At 42.1% G+C, this 26,338-nt stretch overlaps 1 protein-coding gene across 1 annotated transcript in view; it reads right to left on the bottom strand.

The window, feature by feature from the left end:
- The window catches only part of si:dkey-34d22.1 (discoidin, CUB and LCCL domain-containing protein 1), a 142,213-nt gene extending 116,147 nt beyond the window's left edge, over nt 1-26,066 (bottom strand). The window contains exon 1 of the mRNA XM_060847378.1: nt 25,909-26,066. Coding sequence (XP_060703361.1) covers nt 25,909-26,014 — 106 coding nt within the window. The 5' untranslated portion in view covers nt 26,015-26,066. The remainder of the gene's footprint in view (nt 1-25,908) is intronic.
- Between the last annotated feature and the right edge of the window lie 272 nt (nt 26,067-26,338).

Genomic DNA, 26,338 nt, shown 5'->3' with positions numbered 1-26,338 from the left:
CTGACTCCACCACACTTCCAAACTCCCTACTCTAATTACTTGCGATATGAAAATGTTATTTCTCACATCAGCCTTGCTTCATGTGCACATCACTTTGAATCAGTACCTTCTCATTCACGTTTCTTCTACAAGCTGTAGCAGCTCCTCCGTATCTACTCTGTCCAGCCCGCTGACTTTGTAAACATCTACCAAGTGTCTTTCTTCTCTCAAAGGAGGACAGACCCAACTGCTTTAATCTATCCTCCTAACTGAAGTTCCTCATCCCTGGAACCACTTTGGTAGATCACTTCTGCACTCTCTGCCCAGTGTATTCACATCTTTCCCTTGATGTGGTGAACACAACTGTACACAATACTTCAGCTGAGGTCAAATGAATGTTTTGTACAAGTTCAACATCACCTCCTTCCTCTTGTACCGTAAGCCCCTATTAATAAAGCAGAGAACACCATATGCTTTACTAATTACTCTCTCCACTGTTCAGTCACCTTCAGTGATCTGTAGATACATGGACCCAGGCCCCTCTGCACCCCCTTTAGAGTTGCACCATGAAATTCAAAGAAAGGTTGAGTTGGACTGATGTGTTTTGTCGTCAATGGTAATTTGGAGAAGTTTAAACCAGTTCTCATTGTCTGAGGTTAGACAGGCCTTTTCTGCAGGATGGATTCAACAACCTACAAAGGATTTACTTACTCATTGTCACGACAAATGTATACATTCATTGTAGTCTTTGCAAATCAGATGGGTAAAGATCCATGTGGATGAGCATTGCCACTGTCACATTAGCTGACTCAAACAGAGACAAGGTGGTAGCACAGTGGTAATGTCACCGGCCTAGTCATTCAGAACTCCCAGCTTAGTGTTCTGGTGATATGGGTTCAAATCGTACCAAAAGCAGATGGTGGAAATTGATTTTTAGTGGAATAAAATCAGGAGTTAACTATGAGTGATTATCACAAAGTCCTATCTGGTTTCCTAAACACTAATGAAGCAAATTGTCTGGCCCACATGGAACTCCAGATTCACAGCAATGAGTTGACTCTTAATTATCTTCTGGACAATTACAGAAGGTAATTGCCAACATTATGCATTTGAAAGAAAAGGCAGTGGTGCTTTGGGTTCAGTTTCATTCCCGATGTCAGTGACATTATTTCACAGATGAACATTACATTTTGTAATGCTCCTGATTTTCCAATCTAACAGCAATTTAAGTTAATTAATAGTCAACCAATGCTGTCTAATATTTATATTAGGCAAACTATGCACAAGCTATACTTCACGCTTGTACAAACATGCAACTAAGTATTTATATTAATTGGTTTTCAACAATTAAGCAATGCAGGGTTCTGATTTTTATTTGCCAACTTGACAGGGAAGAAAAAAAAACACAGAATACCAGGCCATAAAGTCAGATCTTAATTGTCTAATTACAAGCTCAGGAAGTGGAATCTGTGAATGGTTTGATCCCAATGGGAACCAAATTTCAAGGAAATTCCAAACAGAGGCCTGGGCAATTTCATTCAGAGTAGCAGAAGAAATAAATTCAGACTGAAACCAATCATCCACAGTTTATGATTAGTAATCCAATCATCCCAAGCACTTCATTCATTCTAGTGGTGCTACAGTATGTTGCAACGGTTAAAGACACCACCCAAATGTTCCACAGATCAGAAATGCAATGCCTACCCAGGATTATGACTGCATGATCACTATTGGGGCAGCAGTTGAGACGGCAATTAGCTCCACTACCCCTGGGCTAGGGTGGAGGACAATTAATTTGGAATTCCTGCTTCTGATTGCTGACTGGTAAATCCAGGGGGGGGCGGTGAAGAAAGAGAGAGAGAGAAAAAAAACGAACATTGGACAAGGACAGGAACAAAGATGTGATGCTACTTGTGGTTGAAGAGCATGATGACATCCACTGTCTCAGTGCTAAAGAATAATAGCCCGGTTTGAGAGAGCAATTACAGCCCATAGGAAAACAAAAAAAAAGGGAATTATAAAATAAACATTAATTCTTCATTGAAGATGTTTTAATGTATTTTCTTCAACTGCTCAATAATCTAGACGTTTAAAATCTGATTGAAGATTTGTAGCTCGGGTATCCGTTGTTGTGGTTCTGCTCGCCGAGCTGGAAGTTTTTGCTGCAAACGTTTCGTTCCCTGGCTAGGGAACATCATCAGTGCTGTTGGAGCCTCGTGTGAAGCGCTGCTTTGATGTTTCTTCTGGTATTTATATTGGTTTGTTCTTGCCGCTTCCGGGTGTCAGTTTCAGCTGCAGTGATTTGTATGTGGGGTCCAGGTCGATGTGTCTGTTGATGGATGTTCTTGCCTGAAACTGTCAGTGTCTGAAACTGACACCCGGAAACGGCAAGAACATCCATCAACAGACACATCGACCTGGACCCCACATACAAATCACTGCAGCTGAAACGGACACCCGGAAGCGGCAAGAACAAACCAATATAAATACCAGAAGAAACATCAAAGCAGCGCTTCACACGAGGCTCCAACAGCACTGATGATGTTCCCTAGCCAGGGAACGAAACGTTTGCAGCAAAAACTTCCAGCTCGGCGAGCAGAACCACAACAATCTAGACGTGTTTCGACAGATGTTTGTCAACGTTACCTGCAACACTCTTTTCTGGTTCATTCATGAGATGTCGTTGCTATTGACTATTGCCCATCCCTAATTATGCTGCAGAAGGTGGAGGTGAGGTGCCATCTTGAACAGGTGAGGTCCATAGAGATATGGGTACACCCATAGTGCTGTTTGGGAGAGAGCTCCCAGACTCCAAGCTAATCTTTGGCAACAGGTATATCCCTCGGGGCAAAGCTCACAATTCCAATTGGGAATATGCACAAAGCAGCAGGACATGCTGACTATGACAGCCTTGTTGCCATGCAGAACATTAATGGGCAAAATATTGCTATTGGCAGCTCCCCACATCCTTCTCAAGGTGAAGTAGAGGCAGACAACAAATCCTGGTCCAGCTGGGGATGCCCATGCCTCACGAGTGAATTCAAAACAAAACATTCCGTGCACACAAGCAGTGTGTCTAACTGGGGCAATTCTGGAGGAGCTTTGCAAGTGATTCTGGGCTGGTATTAGATAATGGCGTGCAGTTGTTTGCTCCACTCAGCATCATGAGGAATCAGGGAGTAGGCAGAAGTAGGACTGTGGATGCTGGAGAGTCAGAGTCAAAAGGTGTGGCTCTGGAAGACCACAGTCAGTCAGGCAGCTTCCGAGGGGCAGTATAGTCAATGCTTTGGCCACGAGCCATTCATCAGGAAGGTGGGATCATGAAGGATCAGCTTCTGCCATCATCTGGGTATCAACAAATGTTAGACAAGGGCAAGAAGAATGAGAAAAGGGCAGAAAAGGTGCAGGGTGTTTACTTGTCGGAGTCCTAAGTACTGGACCAAGAGCAGCCATTCACTTTGATCAACCCTCCCATTCTGCATTTACTCACAGGACCACATTTCTTACAAGCACTATCTGGTTGTGTTAGTTCTCTCACTCCAGACTGATGCAGTTTTTTCTTCCTTTACAAAAATTTACAATACCATCAAACTATTAGAACCATATTTTTCCAAAGATTCTCAACTCATTGTTGTGGTTCTGTTCGCCGAGCTGGGAATTTGCGTTGCAGACATTTCGTCCCCTGTCGAGGTGACATCCTCAGTGCTTGGGAGCCTCCTGTGAAGCGCTTCTGTAATGTTTCCTCCAGCATTTATAGTGGTTTGTTTCTGCCGCTTCCAGTTGTCAGTTCCAGCTATCCGCTGCAGTGGTCGGTATATTGGGTCCAGGTCGATGTGTTTATTGATTGAATTTGTGGATGAGTGCCATGCCTCTAGGAATTCCCTGGCTGTTCTCTGTTTGGCTTGTCCTATAATAGTGTTGTCCCAGTCGAATTCATGTTGCTTGTCATCTGCGTGTATGGCTACTAAGGATAGCTGGTCGTGTCGTTTCGTGGCTAGTTGATGTTCATGGATGTGGATAGTTAGCTGTCTTTCTGTGTCCTATGTAGTGTTTTGTGCAGTCCTTGCATGGGATTTTGTACACTACATTGGTTTTGCTCATGCTGGGTATTGGGTCCTTCGTTCTGGTGAGTTGCTGTCTGAGGGCATTTCATACATCAAGAGCATTTCCGAACTGACAGCCAGACTACTGTGACCACTAGGACTCATAACAGCACACAAACCAACAGCCACTCTCAGACAACAACTCACCAGAATGAAGGACCCGATACCCAGCATGAGCAAAACCAATATAGTGTACAAAATCCCATGCAAGGACTGCACAAAACACTACATAGGACAAACAGGAAGACAGCTAATGATCCGAATCCATGAACACCAATGAGCCACGAAACGACATGACCAGCTATCCTTAGTAGCCACACACGCAGATGACAGGCAACATGAATTCGACTGGGACAACACTACTATTATAGGACAAGCCAAACAGAGAACAGCCAGAGAATTCCTAGAGGCATGGCACTCATCCACAGATTCAATCAACAAGCACATCGACCTGGACCCAATATACTGATCACTGCAATGGACAGCTGGAACTGACAACGGGAAGTGGCAGACTCAAACCACTACAAACAGCGAAGGAACGCTGTTTGTGGGCAGCACGGTGGCACAGTGGTTAGCACTGCTGCCTCACAGCGCCAGAGATCCGGGTTCAATTCCCGACTCAGGCGACTGACTGTGTGGAGTTTGTACGTTCTCCCAGTGTCTGCGTGGGTTTCCTCCGGGTGCTCCGGTTTCCTCCCACAGTCACAAAGATGTGCGGGTCAGGTGAATTGGCCAAGCTAAATTGCCTGTAGTGTTAGGTAAGGGGTAAATGTAGGGGTATGGATGGGTTGCGCTTCGGCAGGTCGGTGTGGACTTGTTGGGCCGAAGGGCCTGTTTCCACACTAAGTAATCTAATCTAAAGATCACAGAAGCGCTTCACAGGAGGCTCCCAAGCACTGAGGATGTCACCTAGACAGGGGACGAAACGTCTGCAACACAAATTCCCAGCTCGGTGAACAGAACCACAACAACGAGCACCCGAGCTACAAATCTTCTCACAAACTTTGAATTCTCAACTCATGCCAACAATGAAATAAGTAACTCATGAAAACACCCTTGTGCAGGCTGCCAATGTCTCGTTTACATATTCATTTTCCAATCCCCCTACTGATATGGAAAGAGAGTTTTGCCCTTTAAAGGACATGTCACAGAATCTGGGCAACCCAAAGTACATCACAACAGTAACAGCAGTCACTATAGGAAACATGGGCAACCAATTTGCACACAGCAAGCACCCACCAACATCAATGAGCTAACAGCCAGCTGATCTCGTTTTCTCAGGAATACTAACGGAGGCTGAAATATTGGCAAAGACAAGGGGAACATCTGCTCTGTGATTCTTTGAAAGGGGACTTTGTATGTCACTTTACCAACTGTTCAACGTTTCATCTGAATGCTGGATCTGGCTATGGAGTTTCTATGAGCATACCAGATAGCCTTGAGGAGTGACGTTGGCCAAAAGAGCCTGGATGCAAACTGCAGCTGCCTCTCTGTGTCATCAACTCTCAATTGCTGGAGGAAACGTGTCTATTGTTGTAAAGGGGTTAACTAGAATGATGAGAGAAGCTTTGCCCCATTAAGTTGGATCCTGAGAGGAGCAAACCAATATGCTTGTGTTCTCCCTGAACAGTTGTTCAAGCAGCAATGCATACTCACTCTTAGTCTCTTCTGAGAGATCAGGTTATTAAATAACTCTTGATTAGAGTGGTGCTGGAAAAGCACAGCAGGTCAGGCAACATCAGAGGAGCATGAAAATCGACATTTCGGGCAAAAGTTTCCTGATGAAAGGCTTTTGCCCGAAACGTTGATTTTCCTGCTCCTGACCTGCTGCGCTTTTCCAGCACCACTCTAATCTAGACTCTTCTCTCCAGAATCTGCAGTCCTCATTTTTCCCTATCAAATAACTGATACAATGTAAGTAGCTAATAAGTACTATGCAATAAACCTATTCAGTTTATCAGAAACAAGCCTATTTTCTGTTGAAGACTCAATGTGGACATCCTTTCCACTTGGTATCAGCAATGTGGACTAATGCCACTGGAAGGATTGATAGCAGTGAATCTACAAGGCATCTCAAACAATTCTGGAAAACACAATCACAGCATATACTGTGCTGAGAGAAGGGCAGATTTTGTCATACATCTATCAGGGGCACAGACATGGCTCTTCTGTTTAGGAGAACAGAGCTTTAAAACATTGATCTGAGGCTCTGGAAACCATTTGCTATAGGGGCCCCTAATTGCCAAGATAACACCCATTTGAGATTTCATGCCAATGGTTTGTGGTTGCAGACCATTCTTCCTTAGCCTCAAGGCACTGAGGTCACATTTAGCAACCCAGTAAGACTTATATTGGCCAAGAATTGAAGCTGAAATTTTCTGATTCCCCCAAATGGCATGCTGTAATTACTCAGAGAGCTATTGAGAACACCCATAGTTCAGAACCTTTGCTATCAGTACTTATTTATGTTTGTTTTAAACAAGGAATATGTTGATTTCATTGCCAGCAGCATCTGACCCAGAATTGGATTAACTGGACTTGAATGTTAATTCATTTACCCTTCATTGCTAAGGGTGGAATAGTTTGAGTTACTGTAAACGTGGGGGTGGGGGAGACATTTGGTTGCGATACTTCCGAATGCCACACAATTCTTTCATTTACAGTTTCACTCTGAAGACCCTTGTTGAAAGAATAATACGCACTGTGGCAGTGGCTTGCCAAACAAAAAGAAACACTGGGCTCCTTGTTAAATTGGGGAAATGTAACGAATTGCTAATCAGTGTAAATACAGGGTTACTTACATGCTATTTTATCAACAGGCAGATAGCATTGCTTTATTATACACAATAAATCTTTGAAGTTGGCAGGACAAGGATGTTATAAAAGTTAATGAAATCTTGGGCTTTAATAGAGGCACAGTGCAAAATCAAGGACATTATGCAAAATGTTTATAAATCAATAGTTTTATCTCAGCTGGAATACTGTATCCAATTTTGGACACTGCTCTTTAGGAAGGTTGTCAAGACTTGAGAGAGAGAGACAGAGAGACAGAGAGAAAGGGAGAGGGAGGGATAGATAGAGAGTGTGCAGAGGAGGTTTATCAGCAAGATACTGGAACACATTCTCTTTAGAGACTGGAGAAGCTGGAATTATTCCCCTCAGAGCAGAAAAGAGAGAGATTTAATAGAGACATGTTCGAAGTCGTACAGAGTTTAGTGGAGTAATTAATGAGAATCTGTTTCCACTGGCAGAAATATTGGTAACCAATGGTCACAGATTTAAGGTGATAAGGAAGAAAAGGGAGAGCGAGAGATAAGGAACAGTTATTTGGATAAGGATAAGTTATTTGCACACAGTGAGTTGTTTTCATCTGGAATGTACTGGACACAGGTTCAACAGTAACTTTTTATATATTGAGATAAGTTCTGTGATGTGTGAATAGCAACACTTGAAGAAACAAGAACTCGATCAGTTTAATTCTTTCAGGCTGCTGCTACAGCAGTCACTCCCAGTTCAGTCTACTTCAGTTCCTCGTGGGTTTTATTATCCATTACATGTTGTTATCAGGTGCAGCAGTGAAGTGTTCTATACTGAAACATTTATATGTAACACTTTAATTCTTAGCACTGATATATTCAGAACATATAAATTTAAAACTAATGTTTTGTCACATTAGAAGTGCCTTGGGAGATTTACAGGTATTTAACCATGCTAAATTATAATTAAACTATTAATCAAAAAATTGAGGTCTTTCTGTCTTCAGCTACTCTCAGCCCTGTTCTTTGCTTGAAGGTAAACATCCCATTTTCTCCTGTCTGCATATGAAAATAACGTGGATATATTGTACTTGGAGGAAGTTACAGCCTCTAGCATAGAGCCTTCATCTGATGTGATCAATGGGTCTGGGGCAGGAGACTGGCTATAACTGAGGCAGGAGAGTTGACACAGTTCTCTGCAGGAAAAGACTGAGAGTCCAGAAGGCAGTGTTGCCTGCCAACTTCCAGGGTTGGAGATAAACTTCCAGAGGGAAGGAAGGATCTGGTCATTGTGCTCCTTGTAACTGTCAATGATATAGGCAGGTCTAAAAACAATGTTAGTGTGAAGAACTAGGCACCACAGGAACAGTTCATTGGGAAATATAACAAAATTAATAATCAATGTAAATACAGGGTTAATTACATGCTGTTTTATCAACAGGTAGATAGCATTCATTTATAGCAAACAATAAATCTTTGAAGTTGGCAGGCCAAGTATGTTATGAGAGGTAATTAAACCTTAGGCTTCATTAATCGGGACATATGTAAAAGTGAGAATATTATGCAAAATGTTTGGTCGCGATATTTACTATGGTCATAAGCAAATTGGATCCAGAGCAAATTATTAGAGAGATGAACACATAACTAACTGGTGTGGGAGAAGAGGGTTTTGGTTCATAAGAGACTAACATCAGTAGTGGGGAAAGTCAAATGATCCATATCTGAACTGTTCTGGTGCCACTGTTTGAGCAAACCACAAATTGGGAAGAAGTGAAGGATTTAAAATTAAATTTGATCCTTTGTAGTGATTGTAACAAGGTCAGACAAGTGGACCTCAAAGAATACAAGTTGGAGCAGATTAACAGCCCCAGTCAGGGAGCCCTGGCTGACAGTTAGCAACAGGGTGTCAGACAACCTGTTCACTAGAGTTGGCTCCAAGGGAGGTGGATCAGTGTCAAGGACTCTCCATGCGTAGTAACGCCTGACTTGGTGATGTGATACTAGCCTCTGGAGTCTTCACATGGCAAGACAGAAAGAGATCAATTTGGGAAACGATAAAAAGATGTGACAGGAAGGAATAAAGAATACAAATCTCAGAGTAAGTTGGGAGATAAGGCTGGAAGTTAAGAAGTTTTTAAATGCACAAACTAAAGACTGTATCTGAACACATAGCATTCTAAATAGATAAACTGACATCTCAAATACAAAATCAATAGGATGATCTATTGGCTGCTGGATGACAAAGGTTGGGACCTGAATATTGAAGGAAATTTAGGGAAGATGTGAAGCTAGGTAAAAAGGTGGAGGGATGGCTCTGTTAATTAATGGCAGTGTTAACATCTTAGAAAGGGATGGCTGGCATTTACAAAACCAGGTGTAGAAGCAACTTGGGTACAGACAAAATATGATAAAGGCAAGAAGTCACTTGGGGGAGTGATGTACAGTCCCCTAAGAGTAATTACACAGCAGGATCGAGTATAATACCGAGATATAATAGGAGATGGTTTGAATAATCCAGCGACAACCATGGAGGATTTAAATCTATACTCAACAGGGAAAAAAAAATAAATCAAGGAGGCCTAGGCGAAGAACTTATAGAACGTTATCAAAATAGTTTCTTAGAACAGCATATTCCGGAGCCAACCAAACTGCAGGCAACACCAGAATTGGCATTGAATGACAAGACAGCATTAATAAATTGCTCATATTGGAGGTGCTGTAACTCAACTTTATTGGAGTTCTTTCAGGGAATAATGTGTGCTGTGGTTAAAGAGCAACTGGTGAATGTACTGTACTTAGATTTTTAGAAGACATCTGATAAGTTCTCATGTCAAAAAATACTTCAAAAATAATAAAGAAGGCTCATGCTGTCATTTGACACATGCACTAAAAGGTATGGTTAACGTTGCTGCTGACAAAGATTGGTTGGAAAGTAAGTTGTGAAGAGGTCATTAAGAGGCCACAAATGGATATAGATAGGTGAAGTGATTGGGTAAAGATCTGGCTAATGGAGTAGAATGTGAGAAAATATGAAAGAGTCTATGTGCAAAAGAGTTTCACTCTTATTGGTTGTTTGAGAGGAGTTGGACTGATCTTTCACTCACAGTACTGATTAACAGCATGAGGTTACTCCCAGATTGGTTTTAAAACCAAAATCTCACCTTGTGAATAAGGATCATCAGTCTCCTACGGTCACATCAATTCTTCAACTTGCATCTCCTCTGTGCACAGCTCCCCAAGTTGAGACAAGATCAGTAATGTGCACTTTACAAATTTTAGTAAGATATGTTTTCCAGATTTATGAAGCTCACTATACAACAAATGGCTGCTGGATTTTTGAAGAGGGGTTTTTCACAAAAGCAATGTGTGTGTGATAAAGGAAAAAATTTTTTTATATATAAAAACTACCAAAGCTACTGTGTGCTGTGTATGAGATGTTAAATACATCACAGATAAATATCAGACTGGTTTGTAAAAAAGACAAAATCACCAGAACATAGAGCTGCCCTGCTCGCTCAAAGAAAGGTGACTGGTGGTGGGTTAACTAGAAGATCACCACACCTCAGATGAAGGGAGAGGCTGAGAAGAGTTCTACATGGTAACTCCAGCTGATATGGGAATTGAACCCACACTGTTGGTACCACTTTGCATTGCAAACTAAACATCGGCTAACTGACTCCTAATTAGTTTGCGATAGGATGCTGTAACACTATTGGGAGCACAGAATTCATACAAGAACGAGGCCTTGCATTCACAGAGCATCTTTAAACACAGTAAAAGATTACAAAACACTTGATTAAAAAAAAACTGACACCAGAGTTACAAAAGGAGAAAGTAGATCAAAGAATTGGAAAATTCTGGGTTAGAAGGGTCATCTTACACAGGAATTTGTTTATTAGGGGTTGTAAAAACATTTGATCTTATATTTTGATGTGGTGTCATGCTAATGTCCATCTTCAAGCAATGTGCCAACGGTATGGCCCTTTGCATGACTCAATAATCCTTTGATTAGCATTGAGGTGATTACTAGTTCATTGAGCTCCAGGGTTCTTCTTTGGAGAATTCATACTCTTACCCTTTACTGTCTCTTCTTTTGACAAATTTATCATCAGACTCCAGGGGTTTGTCTGAAAGGAATTCCACTCTGTTAATCCTGATGTGATTATTTACCTTGAGCTGATGTTTGAACGCTTTCCAGATTTTTTTATACATCTTTCCAGCCTCCTATGGAAAGGCCTGATGTACTAATTCAACAAAGCCCCTACATTCTGATAGCAAACTAAAACTTTCCAAGGCTCTCTTCACAAGATCATTTATCATTTGGTCTGCAAAATAAAAAGGTGCAAAATGTTGCTTAAACAGCCACAATTCTGTAAAATGTACCATTGGCTGCCCAATCCATAAATAAAAGCAGAAAGAGTGGAGAAACTCAACTTGTATCTGTGCAGAGAGAAACAGAGTTACCCATTTCAAGACTTTTGTTTGGAATCCATACTTAGTTTGCACTTCATTTCTTGCTTTTTTTAATTTGTTCTGCTTTTCTGTCCTTTTGTTTTTCCCTTTTTATACTTCACTTTATTTTTCTGCTGTTCGTTACTTTACTGGATTGTAATTGTTTTTAAATTGCTCCTTTAAGAAAGGGAGGTCTTTAGTAACAGAAAGTAAACCAACTCCTCACTTTTTATTCCCTTCATCAGAAATTCTTGCTATTAGTTAGAACATAGAAAAGTACAGCAAGAAAAAAGTACCTTTGGCCCATGATGTTGTGCTGAGATTTAACCCGAATGTAAAATATAGTAACTTAACCTACACACCCCTCAACTCACTGCTATCCATGTGCATGTCTAGCAGTCACTTAAATGTCCCCAAGGACTCAGCTTCCACCACCACGCTGGCAACGCATTCCATGCATTCACAACTCTCTGCGTAAAGAACCTACCTCTAACATCTCATTTATACCTTCCTCCTAATATCTTCAAACTATGATTCCTTGTACCAGTCAATCCTGCCCTGGGAAAGTCCCTGGCTATTGACTCTATCTATTCCACTCATTACTTTGTACACCTCGATCAGGTCTCCTCTCTTCCTCCTGCTCTCCAGCGAGAAAAGTCCAAGCTTAGTCAACCTTTCTTCAGAAGACAAGCCCTCCAGTCCAGGCAGCATCCTGGCAAACCTTCTTTGCACCATCTCCAAAGCCTCTACCTTTCCTATAGTAGGGCGACCAGAACTGGACACAATATTCCAAGTGTGGTCTCACCAGGGACATGTAGAGCTGCAGCAAAACCTCGCGGCTCTTAAACTCGATCCCCCTGTTAATGAAAGCCAAAATACCATATGCTTTCTTAACAACCCTATCTACTTGGGTGGCAACTTTGAGGGATCTATGTACTTGCACACTCAGAACCCTCTGTTCCTCCACACTGCCAAGAATCCTGTCTTTAATCCTATATTCAACATTCGAGTTTGATCTTCCAAAATGCATCACTTCACGTTTATCCAGGTTGAACTCCATCTGCCATTTCTCAGCTCAGCTCTGCATCCTGTCTATGTCACGCTGCAATCTGCAGTAGCCCTCTAAACTATCAACGACACCTCCAAACTCTCATCTGCAAATTTACTAACCCACCCCTCAACCAGAGTTTTGTACCTGTACCCCTAGTTCTAACAACACTACCCAAGGCCCTGCCATTAATTGTATAAGACCTACCCTTGTTTGCGGTACCAAAAATACAAACTTTGCATTATCCAGGTTGAACACCATCTGCCATTTTTTCAATCCATTGACCCATTTGATAAAGATGTCTTTGTAATCTTTAAAAACCTTCCTCCCTGTCTACTATGCGACCAATTCTGGTTTTATGAATGCTTTGAAGTCCAGAGCGGTCATCCAGTTGATCTTCAAATGAAATTTCTAAGTATCCACGACTGGGAACATGGACTATTTTATCAACAGCCATTCCTGTCTACCATGATATTATTGTGTCATGAGCATGATCTGCCATTGTGGCTTGGGCTTGCCTCTAACAAATATTTGTACTTGATAAGACAATGTTTATGTTAGCACCAAAAGAAAAAAAAAGAGAACCAGACATGGATAATGTAGTATTGAATGTATCAGATATTTATCACAGCTTCTGATATGTGTGTGTCTTATAGTCACAGGCACTTCTATAAGTAAAACGTGAAGTCTGCAGATGCTGGGGATCAGAGGTGAAAATGTGTTGCTGGTTAAAGTACAGCAGGTCAGGCAGCATCCAAGGAACAGGAAATTCGACATTTTGGGCCAGAGCCCTTCATCAGGAGAAGGGCTCTGGCTCGAAAACAGCCCCAGCCTGATGAAGGGCTCTGGCCCGAAATGTCGAATTTCCTGTTCCTTGGATGCTGCCTGACCTGCTGTGCTTTAAACAGCAACAACATTTTCAGCACAGGCACTTCTATATCCAAGTGATTTGGTTACAAATACTGGCAGACTTCCATGAGAGTGTCATGCTTCAAGGGTCTCTAGACAAAATGGAGGCTAGACCTTCATACTATTAGGTCACAAAGTGATGATATCACAAGCAAATCATTGAATTATGTTGCACACTAACCATGATACTTTACACTACATGGAAACAGACCCTTCAGTCCATGGCCACCGTAATCCCAAACTAAACTAGTCATGCCAGCCTGCTCCTAGCCCATATCCCTCTGAGGAGAAAGTGAGGACCGCAGATGCTGAAGTTCAGAGTTGTCAGTGTGGTGCTGGAAAAGCACAGCAGGGCAGGCAGCATCTGAGAAGCAGAAGAATCGATGTTTCAGGCACAAGCTCTTCATCAGGAAGGTTTATGCCTGAAACATCGATTCTCCTGCTTCTCAGATGCTGCCTGACTGGCTGAGCTTTTCCAGCACCATACTCTCAACCCATATCTCTCTAAACCTTCCCTATGTACTTATCCAAATGTCTTTTAACATTGTAAATGTACCCACATCCACCACTTCCTCAGGAAGTTCATTCCACATACAAACCACACTAAAGATTTGCCCCTCATGATTTTTAAATCTTTCTCCTCTCACATTAAAAATGTGCTCCCTAGTCTTGAAATCCTTGTCCTGAGTTGTCTGAGAAAAGACACCTACCATTAACTCATCATTTTATAAACCTTTATCATGTCGCCTCTCAACTTCCTACACTATAGTGCAAAAAAGTCCCAGCCTTTCTTTATAACTCAATCCTTCCAAACCCAGTAACATCCTCAAATCTCTTCTGAATCCTCTCCAACTTAATAATATCCTCCTTATAACTGGGCAATGAGAGGCCTCATCAATGTCCTGTACAACCTCAATGTTACTTCCCAACTCCTATACTCAAAGGACTGAGCAATGAAGACAAGCATGCCATATGCCTTTTTTAACCTCCCTGTCTATTTGTGATGCAAACTTCAAAGAATTTTGTACCCTCTCTGTTCTACAACACTACCCAAGGCCCTGCCATTAATTGTATAAGACCTGCCCTTGTTTGCGGTAGCAAAATACAAATCTTGCATTTATCCAGGTTGAACACCATCTGTCATTCTTCAATCCGTTGATCCATTTGATCAAGATACCTTTGTAATCTTTAAAAACCTTCCTCCCTGTCTAGTATGCCACCAATTCTGGGGTCATCTGTAAACTTATTAATAATGCCTTCTATTTTCTTATCCAAATCATTTATATAAATGACAATAAAAAAAAGGACCTAAAACTGATCCTGTGAACACTGTTGGTCACAGGTCTCCAGTCTGAAAAGCAATCATCCATCACTCTGTCTCCTGCCATTAAGCCAGTTATGTATCCAATTGGCAAGCTCACCCTGAATCCCATGTGACCTATAACTTTACTAATTAATCTACCATGTGGAACCTTACTGAAGGCTTTAACTAAAATCCAAATAAAAAATGCTTTCTGCTCTGCCCTCAATCTTTTTGGTAAATTCCACAATACACTTAATCAAGTTTGAGAGGCACAATATTCCACACACAAACAACAAAGAAAAATGAACAGAAAATAGCAGGAAATCAGGAAAGACAACTGTACAAAGTTGTTAAATGAAAGTTCACTGAAGTTATTCAGGTTTCCATTTCAAAGTATGAAAGGGAGAAAAATTACAAAACTTAATTTAACAAGTGCAGAGTTGTTAGCACACAATGACTTAAAGTAATGTTATGCTTTAATAAAAATCATCTTCCAATGTACCACTTTACAATAAACAACACACAAGGTTAACAGATACTTTGCTTGTACTTTTCTAAAACATTTCCATATAGGCAGTTTCAAAACACACATTCTGGAATAAATATCCTGATAACAGAAGATACATTCCTCAACATGTTTAAGTTGCAAATTTAAGATCATTATTTATATTTAATTGGAACAATAGGAATCAAGTTCACATCTCCTTCAATTAGCATAATTGTAAAGTCTGGTAAATATGCAATTATAAAAAGTTAATTGCTAGATTGTGAACCTGTGCTGTCCACAATAAAAGCACTACATTTAGTTCAGGTGTTTGAAGTTTTAACATTTCCCTGAATATCCAATTTTCATTTAGATTAGATTCCCTACAGTGTGGAAACAGGCCCTTCGGTCCTACAACTCCACACCGACCCTCCGAAGAGCAACCCACCCAGACCCATTCCCCTACATTTACCCCTGACTAACGCACCTAACACTACAGGCAATTTAGCATGGCCAATTCACCTAAACTGTACATCTTTGGACTATGGGAGGAAACTAGAGCACCCGGAGGAAACCCACGCAGACACGGGGAGAATGGCAACTGTCTGTGTGGAGTTTGCACAGAGTCAGGAATTGAACCCAGGTCCTGGCGCTGTGAGGCAGCAGTGCTAACTGTTGAGCCACCGTGCTGCCCTAAAGAATTAAAATGAATTCTTGTGTAGACTATTGTCTAAATCACATAATTGGGCGATGCTTTGAATTTTAGAATAGAGTCATAGAGATGTACAGCATGAAAACAGACCCTTCGGTCCAACCCATCCATGCCAACCAGATATCCCAACCCAATCTAGTCCCACCTGCCAGCACCTGGCCCATATCCCTCCAAACCCTTCCTATTCACATACCCATCCAAATGCCTCTTAAATGTTGCAATTGTACCAGTCTCCACCACATCCTCTGGCATCTCCTTCCATATATGTAAGATCCTCTGTGTGAAAAGGTTGCCCCTTAGGTCTCTTTTATATCTTTCCCCTCTCACCCTAAACCTATGCCCTCTAGTTCTGGACTCGCCGACCCCAGGGAAAAGACTTTGCCTATTTATCCAATCCATGCCACTCAATTTTGTAAACCTCTATAAGGTCACCCCTCAGCCTCCGATGCTCCAGGGAAAACAGCCCCAGCCTATTCAGCCTCTCCCTGTAGCTCCGATCCTCCAACCCTGGCAACATCCTTGTAAATCCTTTCTGAACCCTTTCAAGTTTCACAACATCCTTCCGATAGGAAGGAGACCAGAATTGCACACAATATTCCAACTGTGGCCTAACCAATGTCCTGTACAGCCACAACATGACCTCCCAACTCCTGTATTCAATACTCTGACCAATAAAGGAAAGCATACCAAACGCCTTCTTCACTATCCTGTCTACCTGCGACTCCACTTTCAAGGAGCTATGAACCTGCACTTCAAGGTCTTTGTTCAGCAACACTCCCTAGGACCTTACCATTAACTGTATAAGTCCTGCTCTGATTTGCTTTCCCAAAATGCAGCACCTCGCATTTATCGGAATTAAACTCCATCTGCCAGTTCTCAGCCCATTGGCCCATCTGGTCCAGATCCTGTTGTAATCTAAGGTAACCCTCTTCGCTGTCCACTACACCTCCAATTTTGGTGTCATCTGCAAACTTACTAACTGTACCTCTTATGCTCGCATCCAAATCATTTATAGAAGTGACAAAAAGTAGAGGGCCCAGCACCAATCCTTGTGACATTCCACTGGTCACAGGCCTCCAGTAAGAAAAACAACCCTCCACCACCACCCTCTGTCTTCTACCTTTGAGCCAGTTCTGTATACAAATGGCTAGTTCTCCCTGTATTCCATGAGATGTAACCTTGTTAATCAGTCTCCCATGGGGAACCTTTGTCGAACGCCTTACTGAAGTCCATATAGATCACATCTACTGCTCTGCCCTCAATCTTCTTTGTTACTTCATCAAAAAAACTCAATCAAGCTTGTGAGACATGATTTCCCACGCACAAAGCCATGTTGACTATCCCGAATCAGTCCTTGCCTTTCCAAATACACGTACATCCTGTCCCTCAGGATTCCCTCCAATAACTTGCCCACCACCGAGGTCAGGCTCACTGGTCTATAGTTCCCTGGCTTGTCCTTACCACCTTTTTTAAACGGTGGCACCACGTTTGCCAACCTCCAGTCTTCCGGCACCTCACCTGTGACTATCAATGATACAAATATCTCAGCAAGAGGCCCAGCAATCACTTCTCTAGCTTCCCACAGAGTTCTCGGGTACATCTGATCAGGTCCTAGGGATTTATCCACCTTTAACCGTTTCAAGACATCCAGCACTTCCTCCTCTGTAATATGGACATTTTGCAAGATTCACCATCTATTTCCCTACAGTCTATATCTTCCATATCCTTTTCCACAGTAAATACTGATGCAAAGTATTCATTTAGTATCTCTCCCATTTTCTGTGGCTCTACACAAAGGCCGTCTTGTTGATCTTTGAGGAGCCCTATTCTCTCCCTAGTTACCCTTTTGTCCTTAACATATATTTGTAAAAAACCCTTTGGATTCACCTTAATTATATTTGCCAAAGCTATCTCATGTCCCCATTTTGCCCTCCTGATTTCCCTCTTAAGTATACTCTACTTTCTTTATACTCTAAGGATTCACTCGATCTATCCTGATCCCATCTGATCTAAGCTGATTAGTAGCTGCTTTGGAGACAAGATTTTAATACGGAACAACAATGGACCTCAGAAAGGGTGCACCCCCACATTAACGATTAGCTCAGTCCATTGTTGCTAATCACAGTTCAGCAAATAATCTGAGCATGTTGAATTTACTCTGTGTATTGATGCATAATTCTGCTAGCAGTGATTTTAAAAAAGGAGAAAGTACATATAGAGACTGCACTTGTAGAATGTACATGCAGAGCATTTGTAGTTATTTGGCCGTGTCTCCAACTGATTGGAGGGAAGGACATCATGTTGTCAGTATTTGTTGGTCTACATTGTCTCCCATGTAAACAACAATTTTCTGGTCTTCAAATCTCCCCAGGACCTCACTCCCTCCTTTATCTTTCACATCCTCCAATCCTACCATCCTTGGAGATCTTGGCCCTCCTTCAGTTCTGGCCCTTTGATCATCCCAATTTCAAATACTTCAGCTAGCACTCAATCCCCTGGCTCCAATTCTGAAATTCCTTCTTTTAATCTTCTCAACCTCTTAAGACCTCTTTCCTCCCTTAAAAGGTCCTTAAACTGACCTCTTTTGATCCATCTTTTGTTCCCTTCTGAAGGAAAACAGTGATAATGTTACTGGGAGAAGCAATCCAGAGATTAAGGTTAATGCTCTGGGGATCCCATAACAGCAGATGGTGACATCGGAATTCAATTTTTAAAAATAATCTATAAACTAAAGCTAGCCTAATGGTGACCATGTAAGCATTATTAATTGTGATTAAAATAAAAATCACCACGTGTATTAGGGAAGGAAATCTGTTGTCCTTATCAGGTCTGGCCTACATTTGGCTCAAGATTCACAGCAATGACTCAGACTAACAACTCAAGTGCATCAAACTGCTACAAAGTCTAAACAAAGGAGTGGACCATCAGGATTCATCGAACATCAACCTTGCTAGTGGAAACAACAAAGGCAAACTCAGCCTGGTCAACCCTGCAAGCGCCTTCTTTTTAACATATGGGTACTTGTGTCAAACAAGGGAAACTGTGCCACAGACTACTCAAACAATACCATAGCATTGTCATTATTCTCACTATGTCAGACCAATAGGACAAACCTATAGAGATAGTGAAACAGTTGGATCAAGTCAGGAAGGAGTTGCTGTGGAGTCTTCAACTTTGACTCCAAATCCTATGAAGCCCTGTGGCATTAGGGAAACATAAATATCAGGACTTTCCTTGCCTATCACCTGCTGCCCCTTCCCCATTCCCTGGCCTCTCAGCTGATCAATCAGCACTTCTCCATGCTGAATACTGATTGGAAGGAGAACTGAGGCAAGGGCACATAAGGTGTTCAGAGAGTGAGGGATTTTAATGTCCACCAGTGGTGACTCAGTGGAACCACTACTGGCTGAGCTGGTTGGATCCTTCAGGATGTGTAGCAGGTAGTGAGGAAGCCAACAGGGGAGAGAGACTTACTTGACTTCTTCCTCAGCAAATTATCTGTTGCTTCTATAGGAACTGCAGCAGTGACCACCAAACAGTCCTTTTGGAGACAAAGTCTCATTTTCTCATTGAAGATGATCTCCACCTTGTTGTGTGATACCATTGCTGTGCTAATTGAAATAGTGTTCAAACAAATCTAGCAATTCAAACCTGGGCATCCATGAGGCACTGGGCCAGCAGCAGCAGCAGTAAACAAAGCAGAAATTAAACAATTAACTGGAGGAGAAGGCTCCACAAATATCCTCACCCTCCTTGATGGAAGAGCCCAGCACATCAGTGCAAAAGAGAAGGCAGAAGCATTTCAGCTGAAACAATCTAGAGCTGGATGATGGTAATCCATCTTGGGCTCCTCCAGAAGTGCCCAGCCTCAGCCGATCTGATTCACCAACATGATGTTCAGAAATTACTGAAGGCACTGGATACTGCAAAGGCTGCGATAAAATACCAATACAGCACTGCTATTGCAGACGTGCGATAAAACTAGTTGTGCCCCTGGCCAAACTTTTCAGTACAGTTGCGACACTGACATTTACCTGACAATGTCGAAACTTGCCCAGATTGTGTCCAGCAGGAGAAGTCTAACCTGACTATTTGCTGTCCTATCAGTCTCCTCTCAATCATGAACAAAATGATGAAGGGGTTGTTCAGAGCTCTCAAGTGGTATTTGCTCACCAATAGCCTGCTCACTCACTCTCAGCTTGGGTTCTGCCAAGGCCACTCAGCTCCTGACCTCATTATAGCCTTGGCACCGACATGGTCAAAGGAGATGAATTCCAATGGTGAAGTGGGAGTGAGATCCCTGGACACCAAGGCAACGTTTGACTGAGTGCGGCATCAAGGAACTCAAGTAAGACTAGAATCAAACACAGTTGTTGTTGAAAAGTGTGGTGCTGGAAAAGCACAGCAAGGTCAGTAGCATCCGAGGAGCAGGAGAGTCGACGTGTCAGGCATAAGCCCTTTATCAGGATCAGGAATGGGGGGGTGGGGCTTTGGGGGGTAGAAGGGGACTGAGAGGTAAATAGGCAGGTGGGGTGGAATGTAGCTGGGAAGGGGATAGGTTGATGCAGGTTAGGGGGAGGGGATGATGACAGGTCAGAGCAGAGGGTGGAGCAGATGGGTTAGGACCCTCCCCTCCGACTTACATCACCCACCCACCTGCATCTACCTATTGCCTCTCAGCTACCTTCCCCCCTCATTTATCTCTCAGTAACCGTCCCCCTCCATTCCTGATGAAAGAATCCGAAACATCAACTCTCCATCTCCTTGGATGCTGCCTGACCTGCTGTGCTTTTCCAGCACTGCACTTTGACTCTGCAGTCCTCACTTTCTCTCTAAAAAGAAAGGCAATCAGGGTAAACACTTCACTGATATGAACCATTACTTGTCCGAGAGAAGATGTTTGTGGCTGTTGGGGATCAATCATCTCAGTCCCAACACGTCCCTGCAGGAGTTCCTCAGAGCAGTTTCCCAGGCCTAAGCATCTTGAGCTACATCAATGACCATCCATCCATCATATCAAAAATGGAGGAAATTCACTGATCATTCTACAATGTTCAGCACCATTTGCCAGTCTACAGATACTGAAGCAGTCCATGCGCAAATGCAGCAAGACCTCGACAACATCTTGGCTTGGGTTAACGAGTGGCACTCATGCCACACAGGTACCACTCAATGACCATCTTTAGCAAAAGAAAATATAACTATTGCCCCTTGGCTTTCAATGGCATTGATGTATATTGCACTTTTAACATCCTCGGGATTACTATGGATGGGAAATTGAACAGGATTGGTCATATAATTTCTACAGCTACAAATACAAATCAGAGGGTAGGAATGCTGTAGCATGTTACTTCCACCTGACTCCCCAGTATCTGTCCACAATCCACAAGTCAGATGTGATGGAATACTTCCTGCTTTCCTGGATGAGTGCAGCTCCAACAACACTCAAGAAGCTCAACGCCAGCTGAAGCAAAGAAGCAGAGTAGCACTCCATCCACCACCTTCAACACGCACTCCCCTCACCACTGATGCACACAATCACAACAATGTATACCATCTACAGGATGCACTACAGCAACTCACCTAGACTCCCTTGACAGTATCCTCTAAAATTACAACTTAAACAACTTAAATAGACCAGTTCCCCTTCGAGTCACACACTATCCTGACTTGAAACTGCTTCACCTTTCTTCCTTGTGGAGTCAAACTTCCTTTCCAACAGCACTGTACGTGCATCTACACCACAAGGGCAACAGTGATTCACTACCACCTCTTGCAGGACAATTAGAGATGGGTGGTAAATGCTCTAGTAAACAGTACCCATATCTCATGAATGACTATGAACAAGTGTTATTTTATGTGCTTAAGCTAAAACTTTATTGGACAGTACTCCCTTGGAGCATCTTGGGATATTTTATTGTATTTAAGGTGCTACAAGTTGTTATTCTAATAAATTTGAGTTAAAGTTGTCCAACTAAATTGAGAGAGTTCCCACAGTTGGATTTGATGCAAGCACAGTTTTGCTCAGAAATATCTGTCATGGTAGATGTTACAGGGAGAAAGTGAGGACTGCAGTTCAGAGTCTGCAGGCTGGAGATTAGAGTCAAAAGTGGGCTGCTGGTAAAGCAGAGCAGGTCAGGCAGCAACCAAGGAACAGGAGAATTGATGTTTCGGGCATTTCCCTGATGATAGATGTTCTAACCTGGTGCTTCAAGCAGTTGAAGAGTGCAGACATTTCTATTGAGGGATGCACAATTGAAAGTATGGGTGGTTGTTTGTTCATTTTTAGAATCGATTGTGGATTTTTCATGAATAAATGTATGGTGTTTATATATAGTCTTGGCATCAATGTGTAGCAAATACATTGACACTAAAACTGACTAAACTACAGAACATTGTGAACACAGCCCAGGCCATCAGGCAAGCTAACCTTCCATCCACTAACTCCGTTGATACATCTCAATGCCTCAAAAAGGCAGCCAACATTATCAAAGACCCTTCCCACCTGGTTCTGATCTTTCCAACCTGTTCCATAAGGCAGAAGGCACAAAATCTTACCCACAGGTTGAAGAACAGCATTTTCCCTACTGTTATTAGACTTCTGAATGGGCCTCAAATTTCAAATCTAATGTCGATCTTGTTTTTTATGCTGCTTCTTTGTAGCTGTAACTTTGTATTCCTCGTTCTGATCAATCACTCTGATCTTTGTATGATATGATCTGCCTGTATTGCATGTGAAATAATACTTTTCAACGTACTTGGGTATATATAAATAAATAAAATCACATCAAAATCAAAAATCTCCATAAATAGGAGGGTGTAGATTACCAGTACTGGAGACAAAAAATAACTTCATACTTGTCATTTGAACCTGAGTTTGACAATCATAGTTTATGATGATACCTATCCTGCACACTAATGTAATACTCTTTTCAAGTCCGCATTGACACCAAATAAATCAATTCAGAAGAAACAATATTGAACAGAAGACTCCCCTATGTCCTGCCCAAGTCACCACTATCAACAAACTCCCTAATTCTCCACATCTCCCGGACTCTTGCAATTTTAAGGATTCCCAATGATCAGTTATAAGTCCATTCTGTTCAATGTTGCACTTGTCACTTGAGCAGAGAAGTAACCTCTGCCAAATTAAAGCAACTTTTTACAAAATAATAGAAATAAGTGATAATATACATATTAATACAAATAAGCAATTCTCTCATACACTAAGAATTTCAGATAAATAAGCAGAGAAACACATTCTAGTCAGTCAATAGAACCATAAATCCCTACACAGTGTAAAAACAACCTATGGAGTCCACAGCAACCCTCCTAAGAGAGCCCCCCCCAGCCCTAACCCATCCCATTTCCCATGGCCAATCCACCTAGCTGCACATTCCTGGGCAATGTAGCATGACCAATCCAACCTAACCTGCACACCTTTGGACTGTTGGAGGAAACTGGAGCGCCCGAAGGAAACCCACACAAACACAGGGAGAATGTGCATACTCCACATAGACAGCTTGAATTGAACCAGGGTTCCTGGCACTGAGGCAAATATCTTGGTGTTTCTAACATTTTCTGAGTCTTAGTTCTGAGGAAGGGTCACTGGACCTGAAACATTATCTCTGGTTTCTTTCCACAGATGCTGCCAAATCTGCTGAGCTTTTCCAGCAATTTCTGTTTTTCCTTTCTGATTTCCTGTATTTACAGTTCTTCCGGTTTTTATTTTGAGTTATGTGTGATGACAAATCTAGCGTCAGCCCTGCATCATCCTCAATATTACCAAACCCTGGACAGCTCATTATGTTCCACAGAAATCTTTCAAACTCAGACTGATTGCAACAAATGACTGACTGTAATTATATATTGCTTCAACTCTGATAAATGTTACAGAAATTCAAGTGTAACCTCAAAAGGAAGCACCCACTTTCCACAGATCCCCACTCTCAATACAATGCCTTATGCCAAGCCAAAACTTCTGTTCTCTTTAACACGCTCAAGTCTACGTGCAACTTGAAAATTGCTCCCAGTTCAGGAAAATTGTTTCCTAAAATCTCATCGACGATCCTGAATAAAGGACAAGACATACCAGACTATTTGATAGACAACATGGAGAGGCAATAGCCTAGTGACCTTGTTTTTAGACTTACTTACAGTGTGGAAACAGGCCCTTCGGCCCAACAAGTCCACACCGACCCGCCGAAGCGCAACCCACCCATACCCCTACATTTACCCCTTACCTAACACTACGGGCAATTTAGCATGGCCAATTCACCTGACCCGCACATCTTTGGACTGTGGGAGGAAACCGGAGCACCCGGAGGAAACCCACGCAGACACGGGGAGAACGTGCAAACTCCACACAGTCAGTCGCCTGAGTCGGGAATTGAACCCGGGTCTCAGGCGCTGTGAGGCAGCAGTGCTAACCACTGTGCCACCGTGCCACCCACAGACTGTTAATCCAGAGACCTAGGTAATGTTCTGTGGACTCCTGTCATGGTGGTGTTTGAATTCAGGAAAATAAGAATCTGGAATTAAGAGTGTAATAATGGCCATGAATCTATTGCCAATTGTTGGAAACACCCATCTTGTTCACTAATGTCCATTAGGGAAGGAAATCTGCCATTTTGACTTGGTCTGGCCTACATGCGAGTCCAGACTGGTTGTCTCTTAACCACCCTCTGGGTAATTAAGGATGGCCAATAAATTCTGGTCTAGCTAGCACTGACCTTCTCTGTAGATGAATAAAAGGAAACCCATCTTTATCATTACCTTTTGTAGCTTGGTTCTAACTTACCAATGATGTGATCATCATTCCCAAAACCTTTTTCCCATGATCTACACTGTATTCAAAATGTATCATTCTACACCGTCTTCTTCATCCCTATAACAGCATATAATTATGAAGTACTGTTAACCATACAAAATGTCCCAACCTTGACTGTATCCTTTCACTAGGGACTTTAGTAACTCACCACAGTTTTAAGTATTGACAACATTGAAATAATGTCATGGCTATTTTGAAGATTAAGAAACCAAAGTACAGTCAAGTGATGCAGAGAACTTTGAGTGAACAGATAGATGAAGAAATCTGGACTTTCACAGTCTGCACATTGATTTCTAATGCTTTAGTCACACAATGAAACTGAGTGTAACATTTGAACACAGTATACAGCCAATATTAACTTATTGTTAGAAAATGAACAATACTTCAGTGATTGAATGAAAAGTGGCATTATAAGATTTTCTCCTTGGTGCCACAATGGACCTTTAAAGATTGTATTTTTTTTTAATGATAAAATTTAATTCAAGCAGCCATTTCAAAAAATCAAGTTCTATTACAACAAGATTCAGAAAAAAAATAAGCCCCCCCCACCCCAGATCAATAACAAAAATACATTTTGTGTTTTCATTCTTAAGCAGCTCAGGACGAGTTAAGGACTAACAATGTGAACAGCGCAACATCTCCTGAACAACTGGCCCAAGGGAGAACTGCATTCTCTTCCCATCACAGACAACTGCAAATTATTAAATGCATCAGATTTGAATTACAAGTACCCATACCAGCCAATTTGCTTTTGGCAGAGGAGTGGAAAGTTGCTTCTTTAAACAGTTTCTCACAGTATGAAGCTGAAATTGTGGCAATCATTAATTGTCGCTGGTAATGATATTAATCGTGATAATTACTATGTATGGAATAAAATAAATGTATCAACATATAGATACCAGGGGTGGATGGGAGTCATGTCAGAAAGAAGAGTGGTTGAACCCAATTTGCTAAAAATCAATCAAGATTGGTGTTGGAAGGAATTTACTCGAAATTTAGCCCTTCAATAAAGCTAACTTTATGTAATGCTCTGCTGCCAAACGATTAACTTGAGGACAGATTTACAACAAATTCCGTTGCTGCTCCTGCTGTTCAGCTGGCTCTCAAATGATCTTCTACTACAACTTCAGAGTGAAACATATAAAAAAAGACTGCAGGTTAATCATTAATTTCCTGAAATCTGCTTATTTGCCCTTTTGAACGGTGCACACACACAAAGTTGCAAATAACATCAGCCTACAAACATTCTAGATTCTTGTTTTGAATGGAAAAAAATAATCCTTTCTCTCTCTCTCTCGCTGCACGCAACTTCAGCTGGAAGTGGTCACTTACCCTGCTGTGCTTGTACAAGGTTTCTCCTGACGGCCAGGAGACTGAGTGTAGTCAATAACGTGAGCTGGAGATGCAGCTCTGATACAAGGTGAAGTGACACAGACATGTTTCACCAGGCACAGCGCTAAGCACCGTCTAATATTCGGCTGTCGGAGCGATTTAATGGAAGGCAAAACTAACAGCCCAAGCAAATCCAACCCTCCCTCCCCAGCCTTCTCCCTCTTATTGGCCCTGAACATCCGAGGAGACCCTACGAGTGGCTGCTCTCTCTATCAATCATTCAGGGAACGTATTTCGGATGTGCGGACCCAAATAAGGGCAGGAGTGACAATTTGAGGCTACTCTCCCAGCAGTGACAGAAGGGATGAAGGGCTGTCAGAGATGGGGCAGGAAAGCGAACCAGCTCCAATATCTCTTGCACATAAACCAA

This window comes from Hemiscyllium ocellatum, chromosome 30 (assembly GCF_020745735.1).
Source record: "Hemiscyllium ocellatum isolate sHemOce1 chromosome 30, sHemOce1.pat.X.cur, whole genome shotgun sequence".
Lineage (NCBI taxonomy): Eukaryota > Metazoa > Chordata > Chondrichthyes > Orectolobiformes > Hemiscylliidae > Hemiscyllium > Hemiscyllium ocellatum.
This window is presented reverse-complemented; position numbering and strand designations above follow the sequence as displayed.